At 33.3% G+C, this 13,862-nt stretch overlaps 1 protein-coding gene across 17 annotated transcripts in view; it reads left to right on the top strand.

The window, feature by feature from the left end:
• Positions 1–13,862, top strand: part of LOC124360027 (dynamin) — a 102,497-nt gene that overhangs the window by 79,803 nt on the left and 8,832 nt on the right. For 11 of the 17 annotated variants that reach the window (XM_046813268.1, XM_046813267.1, XM_046813259.1 and 8 more), the window contains 2 exons: positions 1,158–1,364; positions 8,236–8,364. In XM_046813268.1, coding sequence (XP_046669224.1) covers positions 1,158–1,364; positions 8,236–8,364 — 336 coding nt within the window. Of the gene's footprint in view, positions 1–1,157; positions 1,365–1,601; positions 1,843–7,497; positions 8,033–8,235; positions 12,106–13,862 lie in introns of those variants that run through there. The other 6 variants (XM_046813274.1, XM_046813272.1, XM_046813261.1 and 3 more) reach the window with 5 other exon arrangements.

Genomic DNA, 13,862 nt, shown 5'->3' with positions numbered 1-13,862 from the left:
GTAGGGGGGATGTTCAAAGATGTCCCAGCCAAAACTGTTCAAAAGGTCCTGAGTTCGGGCAGCTGTATGCGGCCGCGCATTGTCATGCAGGAGAACAATGCCCGAAGTCAACATTCCCCGCCTACGATTCTGTATAGCCCTTCTCAGTTTTTTGAGAGTGTCAGAATAGACTGCAGCGTTTATGGTTGTCCCTCTTTCCATGAATTCCACTAGAATAATCCCTTTTTTTGTCCCAAAACACTGTTGCCATAAGTTTTCTTGTTGAAAATGTTTGGCGACCTTTCACGGGTTTTCTTGGCGATGACGTGTGACCCCATACCATCGATTGTTTTTTTTGTTCGGTATTCACATAGGAGACCCATGTCTCGTCACTTGTCACAATCTGACTAAGGAATTCTTCACCTTCTTCATGGTAGCGCGAAAGAAAGGTTAAAGCGGATCCCATTCTCTTCTTTTTGTGCTCATCAGTCAAAATTTTAGGGACCCAACGAGTACAAAATTTGTGAAAACCAAGTCTCTGTGTCACTATCTCATACACTAGAGTTCTTGAGATGTTAGGAAAAAACTCGGAAAGTTCTGTAATCATGAATCTGCGATTTCCCCTAATCTTGTGGTTAATGCTCGCAACAAGGTCGTCAGTAATGACAGATGGTCGGCCAGATCGCTTTTCATCGTGGACATTTGTGCGTCCATCATTAAACAATTGGCACCATTTTATCACGGCAGTGTAACTCTGTTTTCTCCATATACCAAACACATCTCACGATGAATTTCCACTGGTGGCATTTGTTTTGCCCACATGAATCGGATAACCGAACGTACTTCACAGTAGGCGGGAGACTCGACAATGGCGGCCATTTTGAAAGCAAGGTTGCAGCACAACAAATAACATCACGACCTTCACAGCGGCACTGCCAGACGCGCACTGAACGGAGCCACACAGCGCTACTCGGATCATGCTGCTACCCCCACACATTCGCCAACTAGCCGACAAAGAAACTTACTTTCTGAACCGCCCTCGTATTATCAATAATGTTGGGGTGTTGGAAGAATTTTTATTGAATCATTATTTTTTATCTTTTGCAATACGTGTTCATGATAACTGATTTCTACTTCATGTTGTGGCTGTGAAATTAACTTGTTTATGTTGTTTGCAGGTTATCACCCCCATCACCAGGTGGACCACGAAGAGGAATGCCCATGACGATGGGAGGCCAGATGGGAGGGAGTCGAGCTCCACCACCACCCCCCGCCACTGGCCGCCCCGCCCCCGCCATCCCTTCCCGTCCTGGCCCCGCTCAGGGCCCACCCATGCCCCCTGGCCGACCAGGTGGACAAGGCTTGCCGCCACCACTCATACCCTCGTAAGTATGAATGTTGACAACAATATTTTCGGAAAATATTTCATGGTGAATGGGCTACTATGTTGAACATTAATTATTATATCCTAGTGTTACTCATTATTTGAGTCTGTGTTTCTTAAACAGAAAATATCATTATATTATTATAACCAGTGCTTTTCTAAGACAACAGAAAAACACTTTTTGTATTTGTTCTTAGCCATAACGTAGTATAACTGTCTAACGTCCTTGCATTTTCAGGGCCCCAACTAAACCTGTTTCTTCCCAGTCCATCCCATTTATACCACAATGTCTGTTCAATAAACTGTTGAAATCAAATTGGACCAGAGGAAATCATTGGAATTAACCACTGTATTCTCAGTTTATATATTTATTCATTACAATTAAGTACTTAAAAATTTATATTTGTACATTTTCTTTTACTTTACACTTTATTTCTATACATTTATACAAGTTAAATATACTTTTTACAAACTGATAATTTTTGTGTTGGTAATATTTATTGTAGAATTTTGTTGGTACATAAACACTTCCTTAGTATTAAGTTAAATAAAGTAATTGCTATTATTGTTTAGATACTTCAGATCAATATTTATTAGCTATCCTCTTCATAATAATAAGCTATCAATGATTAATAATTCTATTGTGATGTTGTTGTTGTTGATGCTTAACACGCAAGAACCACTACATGTGGTGTATAGTGGAAATTGCTGTATTGTGATATATTCATTCTCGATGCTTAACACTCAAAAACGACCACATGTTGTGTACAGTGGTAATAGGTGTATTCTGATATATTCATTCTCGATGCTTAACACCCAAAAACCACCACATGTGGTGTATAGTGGAAATAACTGTATTGTGATATATTCATTCTCGATGCTTAAGACCCAAGAACCATCACATGTGCTGTATAGTGGAAATAACTGTATTGTGATATATTCATTCTCGATGCTTAAGACCCAAGAACCATCACATGTGCTGTATAGTGGAAATAACTGTATTGTGATATATTCATTCTCGATGCTTAAGACCCAAAAACCACCACATGTGGTGTATAGTGGAAATAGCTGTATTGTAATATATTCATTCTCGATGCTTAAGACCCAAGAACCATCACATGTGCTGTATAGTGGAAATAACTGTATTGTGATATATTCATTCTCGATGCTTAAGACCCAAGAACCACCACATGTGGTGTACAGTGGAAATAGCTGTATTGTGATATATTCATTCTCGATGATTAAGACCCAAGAACCATCACATGTGGTGTATAGTGGAAATTGCTGTATTGTGATATATTCATTCTCGATGCTTAAGACCCAAGAACCACCACATGTGGTGTACAGTGGAAATAGCTGTATTGTGATATATTCATTCTAGATTCTTAAAACCCAAGAACCATCACATGTGCTGTATAGTGGAAATAGCTGTATTGTGATATATTCATTCTTCGTTCTTAAGACCCAAGAACCACCATATGTGCTGTACAGTGGAAATAGCTGCAATGTGATATTGTTCTGCATTGTGATTTTGCTTTTCTTGATGCTTACCACTCAAGAACTGCTTACTTTCATGTGGTGCATAGTGGAAATAGTTGTGTAGTAGTAACTTGTTCATTCTCAATGCTTATTGCTTAAGAACTGCTTAATTATTCAAGTGGAGTACAGTGAAAATAGCTGCATTTTATAGTTCTTGTTTTTAGAGTTATTCACAGTGGATGTTCCTGACCATATTATCTGATAAAATACTGTCACTAGTTGGTGTTTGTGATGTGTGTATTAGCTACATCTCTCTTTGTTCCAAACCGAACGAATACTTAAAATTTAAATGTTTGAAATTTCCTCTCACAATCTCAATGCTATAATAGAATTTAATTAACTTAAAATTTGAAGAAACTTATTAAAAATTGATAAAAAAACAATTTTTGTAATTTTTTTGTAAATTTTCTGTACTAAGGTTAGATTGGTGAATTTTATTTTGTTTAAATTACTATTATTAAAGTGTAATCTAAACAAACTTCTGACCTCTTGATTGAATGCCAAATCAATTAAGTAAGTTTGGCCTGTGTTTAACTCCTAGATCTGTATAATTTTTTATCATCATGAAATTTGATTATGATTAATGAAACATCTTTATACAGGGTGTCCCACTAGTAACCAGACCAAAAGTTGTTTCTTCTCATAAAAATAATGAAAAAAGTTCATATAAACATATGTCTGGAAATGCTTTGTTAGATTGGTTGTTCTGATTTTCTAGGAAAGGACAGAAATAAAGCGAAACTGATATTTTTATTGTGTATAGATAGTTGTTAAATTTATTGGATTTTATGTACAATGTACTGAAAAGTTGAATAAAATACGTCCCAGGCCTTTTAAGACCACCCACTTCTGAGATATCAGATAAAATATGTAAAATTCGGTCTCAAAAAACATGCTTTGTTTAGATTTGAAGTGCATTAACTTCATTAAATAGGTAATGTACACAAACTTCTTAACCAAAACTTTTAGAGAATTTAATTTTGAAGAGAATAATGCAAAATAGGCTAATAATAAACACTAAGTTTAGAAAATTGATGCTTAATTAAATCAACACTAAAAATAAAACAGAAAATGCAATATCTGTTTATTAAATGAACGTTCTCAACAAACTTCTAAAACATGACAGATTATTTTTTATATATTTTAAATCTATATTAAATGAGGATGATTGTATATATACGTCATTGACATTGATAGACTCGGAAACTATTTGACCAATCATTTTAAAAATTTGGATGTATATGTTTTTTCCACGGACAAGGTTTATTTGATATGCTCATTGATGTAACTCGTCACCAGGTGCACTGCAAAAGTTTTCAAAGCGCCTGCACATTATAAACTGCAATTACGAGTCAGTTACATATATTAAATTTGAAGGCACTAAGTTCTGACATATATATATATATATATATATTGCTTTAAAATTAATTTCTGGTTGAACTTAAAGCTTGAGTGTGAGACCACTTTATAATAAAGTACATGTTCATGTACAGTGGCTATAAACATACACTTTTGACAGATATTTTTGATCGTGGCAACAAGGCAAGCTCTACATCGGCATTGGAAATATAACTCACTTGCACCAGAAGTTACATGGTACGTAATACATGGGCAAAGCTAACGAAAAGCGTGTGAAGCCGCGGAAACAGCCAGTTCAGTATATTGTAGTGTTTAATTCATCCACAAATTGAATTAGACACCAAATAAGCCATTAATTTTCTGTACTATAAAATTTACATTTTCAATAATGATTTAGTTTAATTTTATACAATTATATCATTTACCATTGTGATAGTACCAAATTATCAATCAAGATTCGATTCAAAATTCCTCAGTAATTCTTCCCTACTTGATTCAGAAACATGATGCAAGTCAAATGATTAGGTGCTCATGCTGCATTCTTGTAAAAGGCAATATTAACCTCCATAACTGCTGAGCAATACGGCGAGCCGCGGGCCTCCAGCACGATTGTCATATTCACACGTTCTGACATGTCATGTTCACACGTTCTGATGTGTCATGTTTACATGTTCTGACATGTAGTGCCCTCCCTGCTACTCTCGTGATTAAACGTTTTTAGATACAGCTGGTGTCTAAAATAATTTTTTCCTGTCTACAGAGCATTGACTACTCTCTGGTGACTATTTTCAGTACTATGATGACTGAACAAGTGTCTCAGCCTGGTTCTCAACTTTGGTACTATGTCGAAAGCACATGTTCACATCAAAGTATTAGCTTGTGCGTAACAAATTTATTAGCGCCTTGTATGTTTTGTTATGTGACGGTTTTTATGATTTGTTTATTTCAGAATGTGAGGTAAATATGGCTGATCACAAATAACAAAAGTGAAATAAGGCAATTTCTTGAAAGACCTAATTAGACAACTAAAACGCCTGTCGGAAAAGGAGGGATCTCATAACAGTATTATTAACCAGTTAATTTTGAATTAAAATTTACGTAAAGAAACAGTTTTTTTTATTCTAAATATAAGCAGTTTTTGAATAGCCCGCGGACCTCCACCATCTAACTCTTAGGTTCAAGAGCAGGCCGTGCCGTGACCCTCTGATTTAGCCGCGGCAGTGGTTTGGCACTACGGTACGTGTGAACACGTCTGCAGCTGTTATGGGATTAAAATCTGTACATCTGTTTATTATAATAACGTTCATTATCAGGACTAGGTTGTTTCAGGACATTTTTGACATAGAGATATATTCAATTGCATTGTTCTGTAATAACACATGCATTATACGGAAATGTTATATATTAGTGTACTGTTGACTTCTGAACATGTATTGCATGGGATGAGATTGGTTCAAGAGACTTTTAGGACAATTAGATTCAGCTGATTCAGCTATATAGTATATGTACTCTACAAAGAAATATGTTAATTTATTGATAAATTGCTTCCCAAGTTCCCTGTTTTATATGAGCTAACTTTGCTACAGCAAAACCACCCTGATCAGTTAAAGAGTAAGTCGCAGATGTAAAGATTCATACTTCTCAAGATTGTTCAACATTATTAATAATAAATAGGCCTAGTATTAAACTAGGAATTGATATCACTTTGCATGTACTACACTACACTAGTTGGATAATTGTAGTCATATTCGTTGGAAGTGCTTAAGGATGAAGAAAACAGAAATAACCAGTATTGGAGGGTATGCTACTTATCATCTCTACATCAGTGTCAAGTTTCTTACACTGTTGTTTGTGTACTCACATTAATGATTCATCTGTGTAAAATCTTGAAAATTTTAAGAAATTAGTTCAGTACAACCTCGTTTATCAGAATAATTGCGACAAGTGATCTGAAAAATATAACAGTAAAGAGAGCTAATTTATTATTTTGTTTCACAGAGATTGATTATAAAAAACTAAAAAAAATAATAAATAAAAAAGATGTTATTTACTGTTTTGTAAAATAATCAGTAAGTCTCAATGTTGTTTAATTTTGGTAATCTGCTTCCGGGAAGAATGATCACCCAGACGTTTCAAGGCCATAATTTCTGCTGACAAATATGTCAGACTGTCTTAAAATAAATAATCAGCCTTTCTGGTTGTGTTATAGTATCAGAATGTCATGACATTGTCTGTCTATTACTTCATTATCATAATCGTTTTCCTTTTCCTTTGTTGCCATTGAAGAACAAGCTTCTAATACAGTTTCTACATCAGTCATCTTACAGATGGTGTTATTGGTTTGAAGCCACTCATTTACATCTTAAAATTTATAATTATCAACCTCTCAAAGGCCAACTACAACATTGTTCATTTGTTTTTTTTTTATTGTATACATTATTCTGTATTGAACATGTATTAACGGAAAAACAGATTATACTGGAAATTCTACAAATTGTTTTACTTTTTAAATTCAAATCCCTCCGCTCCGTTAAAATATATCTCGATAACTTGGAGAGCCGGATAAACGAGGTTGCACTGAATTTTCAAGAATGTTTTTTTTTATATTAATGGTGGAGGAATTCATCTGGTTAGTAGATTTTTGAACAAACATAGTCTTCCAATAATATTGTACTGGGTGTTTAGTAAAAGTGTTCCAGTACTTTAGGAGTTTGTTCTACACATAAAAATGACCAAAAAAGTTCATATAAACGAATGTTTTAAAACCTATAGTTTTCCATCTATCTGTCTGTATGTGTTTTTTATCAAAAAATATCTTTTGAACCAGTTAAGATAAAGTTATGAAACTTGAGAATTGTATTAACCTTTGGTAGACCTTCTTGAAAATAAAGTATTTACAAAATCCTTTCACCCGTTTTAAAATGGTGGACGTTTCAGTTATTCCATCAAAATAACTCAAAATCCAGTAACATCCGCCACTGAACTTTTTGCTCATTTTTATGTGATAACAAAATCCCAAAGTATTGGACCCTTTTACTGAACAAACTGTATAAGTATTGAGAATTCAGTTTTTGTATAATATATATAATGCTAAACTATTTCTGATGTCATGGTACAAATACCAATCCTTAGGGTTTAATAGATATATGCTAACTGTAGCGAAGTGTGTATGCTAGTTGTAGCAAAGTATTGTAGATATTCCAGTGAGGTGTGGTGATGGTGGTGGTTCTTTTCAGGCGGCGTTAAGCTGCAAGCCGCCCGCAAGACTCCTCTACTATTCCGTACGCAATACGAAATCTGTGCTTCTGTCTTCTTGCACCTGTACTTTGCTTTAGAAACGTTACTGGACAGTATATGTATAAATGTGTGTCATTCTCACTCGCATATAACCGAGTTGGTTCAGTGTTGAGATGATTTTTGTATATACTGTATTTGTGTATCGTTGCTCATAGAACATTGTACATACGTAATACAAACTCAGTAAGCGTTGAGGCCGTGGCAAAATATTACAGTGTTAAGAATTGTTTTGTTGGCTGCATATATTATTTTGGTGTGATTTTAATCAAAATGTGTCACACAATGAAACCAAGTAAAAGATTTATTTAAGTTTATTGTTAGCTTTAAATAGTCGATAGGGCAAGGGTAGAATAATGTAAAATAATAATGCCACTCAGTGTATTGTATTGCCATTTAATACCATTTATCAATTGTATTTCACACATTGACTATGTCATTTCTTGTAAGGGTTCTATTAATAAAGGTTAAACGTAACACATCAATATCAGTTAGATTTAAATTGATTTCATTTGCTTGGTATAGTTTTGTAAGTTTTATATAATTGGTCCGTCAAATGTTAAATCGATAGCATAGTGTTGTACTGTAGTGAATGCTGTTTTACCAAAGCTGGTGAACCAGTAGTGTTGGAAGTGGAGGACAAAGGTTGGGCTAGGTTGTAACCTGTTTGTGTGGCTCAGGAGAGGTGGAGGGGGAGGGATGGGGATGCCCATGCCCCAGATACCACAGCGGGTGCAGCAGGCCGCAATGCAAGCCGCTACACAAGCTGCAGTCAACGAGTTAACCAACGCGTTCGCAAGCCGCTTCAAGTAGGCACATGTTACCATACGTTACGTTACAGTGTGTTTGTGCTGTGCGCTGTACCGAGCTTGAGCTAACCCCCGGACTAACCAATGGCTGAGCCACTGTTGACATAAAACTGCTAAAGTTACAACCACTCAATAATATAATATTAATCACCTGTGATTGCATAGTATTAATTCTCTTTTACAGACTGTTTTCAAGATTTCTTTCACTTTATGCAACATTTGAATAAAGACAATTAACGAGTTTATTTATTGTTGTTAAAACAATTTCATATATACGTTAATCTTTTAAAAGATTTGATTGGTCTTGCTTATAAATATTGTTAATGTTATTTATTTCACTGATTGTTTGTTGCAAATTGTTGCTTTTATGTCATTTGTTGCTATTTATGTTTGTGATTTTGTTCTTTAAAATGTTCTTGATACGAATATTCTTAGTTAAATACAAATTCTTTACTGCTTTAATATAAATGAATTAAATTTTTTTATATATATTTTTAGCATTTACTCAAAATACATGGCACTAGTCCGGACCAACATATCACCTATGTGATCACAGACGCAGCAAACACAAACAGGTCAACCATACAATAATAATGTAACAAACTAATTTAGTGAAAAACAAAACAAGATCTTTCTGATTGGCCAAAAAAAGGAAACAATTCGATAATAAATGTGTGTAAACAAATACATGGTATTGCTCATTATTATAAACGGTAAAATATAAGATCCAAAGAAACATATGTTTGAAGTAAATTTAAATGTAGTAAATATTGTAATATAAAATACTATTCATATATTTTAAACGAATAGTAAAATAAAACTTAACCCACCTTCTTAAGAGCTACAAATTATATGTAACAATATTATAATATTGTTGCAATATTTATTTTATTTGTTATTTAAAAGCCGGATGTTCTTTTTGGACTGAATAGTTTACAGTACAATATAATCTTGCTAATGGATATATCTTTTAAAGTAATCCTATTTCGAGCTAGTCCAGTGATAATCATTAATATTCTAAATGTCAAAAGTGTAATTAATTTATCAAAATTAAGTTTCATGTTCATATTACAAAAGGGCATGTTTTAAATTGTGTATTGAATGTCCAAATTTAGTTATTATATGAGCCAATTACTGAGGCTTTAATTTTGGGGATCAGGAAAATGAGTTTCTATGAAGTAATATTTTTCATTGAAAGAGATAACTGTAATGTATAAAATAATTGAAAAGCTTGGCTGTAGAAGGTGGCTTAATGTCTTGAGGTGACGGTTTTTCTCTTGGAGTTTGGCTTCTGTGTTAACAAATTAATTAATTATATGATATGTGTTGAGTTTCGAATACCTTGTTAAAAAGAGATATAATATGTTTTTGAAATTGGGAGCAAACCTGAACTGAAAACGTAACACCATTTTTTCTGAGGTTAACGTTGAACCCAAACTTCCGGAGTAAAACGTACACTTACAACATGTATAATTTTATATTTGTACATATTTTGAGTTCAGCGTAATGTTATTTTTGTTAGCCAATGGTACACAGTTTTACGGTTATATAATTTAGTGATTGTATTTTTCTATATATTGTAAGAATTGCTTGTACCAGTTCTGTACAGTTGTATATACGCCCTCAGGCAGGCTTCCAGTTCTGAGTGTAGCCTTCAAGTATTAGTAGTGGCAATCTTCTGTTGTTCATTTGCAGCCGTATTAAGTCCTCGAGTTTGGTGTTCAATTGAATTAATTAGCCTGGTTAGTTTGCAAAAGTATAAACTGTTTTAGTATTTTTTGTTGTCGATAACTAATTTAGAAAAATACTAGCATATAAATAATAAGAGAAAGAAAGTAATGTGTTATGACATTCTTGTAGGTTTTAGGTTATTTCATTATAAATCCTCATAAGTGTAGAGAGACCTTTAGCGTTTAATGTGTTTTTGTTCGTTGCGTAAAATATATCCAGTAGAAATCTGAGTTGAAGGTCAATTCGCGCGAATGTGTACCAAAGTTTTTGATCTCTATCGCACTATAGTCTTTTGTTCTACAGGATCGTGTCTTGCCTTAGTTTGAGATGTGATAATACAAACACACCAGAGTTCAGTAGCTTAGTGTGTTGGGTTACAAAATATTAACGCATTCCTAATTCGGTTTTCCCTTGAATAGGTAACGATTTATATTCATAACCGATATTGTGACATAGATATATTATAAGTAACAAAGTCATAGTCATTCTCGATCGTAGTGTGGAGTTATTTTCATAAAAACGTTTCGGGTAACACTGCGAGCACAGTGTAGAAAGGCAAGGGAGACGGGACAACGAGGTCTCGTCAGGTCGCACGACTCTGTCGTCATCAGTTACAGTGCCTTCTCAGACAGTGTAAAAAATCTATTTTATTTTCTAATGCACCGAAAAATTATTTTTAACTAGGAAACGTAAAATTGTTAAGTACTTGGGATGATCAATAACGAATGACTGTGACTTTCCTATAACTCTCTACTACAATAATCCTGTGACTAGTGGTTTAGTAGGCCTACAGTATAATTATGGTGTACTATAGTATTGATGTTGACTATTGTGTAAGTTTGATCTATTGCGATCTCTCTGCATCTAGCAATAGGTTGGTGATCAGTATTCACAGCTCTACTCTTAGTGCTTAACTCGTCAACTACGGTAGTTCGTGTGCTGACTCGGGCCCTCAATAATCTTCCTTTCTTTAACTCTTTGTCTTTTAAGAGTTATTCAATTTTATTTTTGTATTTCATTGAGAAGTTTCTACAATTTTTACAGATGTATTCACTCTTGAGGCATTGTATCAAACAAAAGATTGTTTCTCTGTTATAACGTTTTATCTGCCTAAACATGCTAACAAACAACTTTAAGAAATGAAAGTTTGTCTAAATTTAGCATTTAGGAGAGTTCCAAAATCTCTTTAACAATTTTATATTCCTTATAAAGCCATCAAAACTCATTTAACCAAGAATATTTTGTCATAAACAAATTCAATATTGAAATAGATTGTAGTTTATATGATTCAAATAAATTGTTTGTCATCACGTTATCTAATGGACCTTTGAAGACGACATGGTTACATGTACAGTGTGTTTCCCATTTAAATATATTTTGGTTTTTAGTATTGAAAATATTTAGTAACAAGCAATGAAATAAAAAATAGTAATTGTTGTTTTTTTATTTTAATTCTGTTAAGACTATTATACCCTTAGAAAATTGGTTATGATATTGAAAAATGACAGTAATTTTGGTTTATGTTGCATATTTTACAAAGTAAATACAATTTTTATATAACCATAGTTCTAGGTATATTCAATTTATAATTTATGGAAAAAGATGTTTTATGTGAAGTTTGCATTAACATGTTATCAATAGGAAATGCATTGAATAATATTTTTCAGGCAGGTAGACATGTAGATAATAACATCCTGGGTAACATAAAATTGGGTATTGTTATATAATTTTGTAAAATAAAATTAAGTTATATAAACATAAAACAAATTTAGGATTTTTCAATTCTTATTTATTTGGAACAAGAAAGTATTAAATTTTTTCTAAATATTTCTCTAACTGTTCAATGATTTTAAAAAATTTTCATTTATATCCACAAGACATTCTTTAATTGTGTAATTTTTTACATTTAAATTTACTAAGAATATTGTGCTTCAAACCATGAACTTTTATCTTGTCTCTTTATAACATATATAGAAATTGAGGTGTTTACATTATAAACATCACAAACTATGGTGTTTTTTAATTATTTTAACCCTTTCAATGGTGGAGGTTTTTTACCATTACAATACGAATTTAAAAAATAATTTTATTGGGTCTGCTAAAACAAATAGGTAATATAGAAAGAAATAAAGCACCAGTCATATTTTCCAGCTTTACACAAAAGCTTTTAAAATATTTATATGATATGAAGGAAAAATAATATTGTTGATAGTTTAGCTTTTGAAAAAGAAATTCTGCAAATCGACAACAACATATAGTTTTTACACCACCCATTAGGGGTTGATAGGAAATCATGTAAGCAAATAATACGTTGAATATAATTTTCAAGATCTTGAAGAGCCGAGAACAATGGCAGTGAATCGGAAAAGAGTAAATCTTTGATGAAAGCAATTTAAAATGTCTGTGCATTAGATATTGAACATGAAATATAATGTTTTACTTGAGGGTTTTAGAACATAAATATTAACAACCGAATCTATTTATGTAAAAGAGCTAAAAGTAAGATGAATGTTGAGGGAGGGCCCCAATAAAAGCTTTTGTATTTGTTTTAGAGAAGAGAAATCTCTAAGTGCGTATAATTGATTCCTTATGTACTCCTTTGTTTAACTTTATATATCTCTCTAATTAAAATTGTTACTAACGGAATATAAGGAATGTGTAAAGTTGGGGTTAGAAATGCCTTATGTTGAGAAACCATCAGAAGGGAGGGATAATGGGTCCTATCTCAATCATGTCACCTTGGAAAAAGGGAAGCCAGCTCTGTTCCAGGCTCTTCCAGTCAAAGCGGATAGGAGAGACCGGATGAGATCAGACTTGAAAAAGACCTTTAACAATAATGGGGCCCCACATGCTCCAATAGTCACCCCTGCAATAACTAGACCTATTGGCCAAGCTTTTTTTACCCCCATATCTGAACATTTGTGACATAATGTGCCTATCCTGGACATCCATAGGGTTGGTTGCCCAGATTTGGTGACACTTCAGTTTGCTGTACCCAGTTTAGGTTTTACTAGCAGGTATAAACCAGACATAAGTGAACACTTTTCAGGAGGAATACATATTTACATATATATTTCTCTAGGCCCAAGGCAAAACTACTTTGAAATTAAAAGGTCAAAACGGCACCAAAGTTTTAACTAAAATTGTCGAAGCAATGAGAAAAACGCAAGAATAAACCAAATAAATATGCTGTGAAATGTTATACATGTTAGAAGTTATTTTGTTGGTTTAAAACAAAATTAAACAACCCACAGCGTCATCTTCATAGCAAGGTAAACTGTATAAGGTGTTCTCTCTCTATATTAATTCTGTGGAATCATCTTACACTTTTTTAGATTCTTCGGAACTCCGTTCTATTAGTTTTTTTATGCCCTTGTCCTTGTTTCAGCAAGACCTTTAGAATGACGAACAATTTAAAAATTATTTTTCTATGTAGTTTTTCAGTCAACACGTGTTGGACTAGCCCATTGACAAATTATTGTATATAGCTGGGTTCTGGACTTATTTATCACTCTGTACAAAAATAATGCAGTATTTGGGATAAGTTTAACATGCTAATATATTTTTACATACAAATTTAAATGAAGGCTTTTGATGAAAACTTGGAATTCTCCTATGAAAGGCATTATTTTTTTCCCAGTCTGTTTACTACAAGCCTGTGTGTGTGAAGTGACCCCATATTGATCAATTTTCATGCCATATAAAAGTATGTGGTGTCGCATTACTAAAAATTTTCAAATATTCCATTTTATTATCAACAGATATTA

The sequence above is a fragment of the Homalodisca vitripennis genome, chromosome 4 (assembly GCF_021130785.1).
Source record: "Homalodisca vitripennis isolate AUS2020 chromosome 4, UT_GWSS_2.1, whole genome shotgun sequence".
Lineage (NCBI taxonomy): Eukaryota > Metazoa > Arthropoda > Insecta > Hemiptera > Cicadellidae > Homalodisca > Homalodisca vitripennis.
The sequence above is the reverse complement of the archived record's forward strand: the minus strand, read 5'-3'. Positions and strand labels throughout refer to the sequence as shown.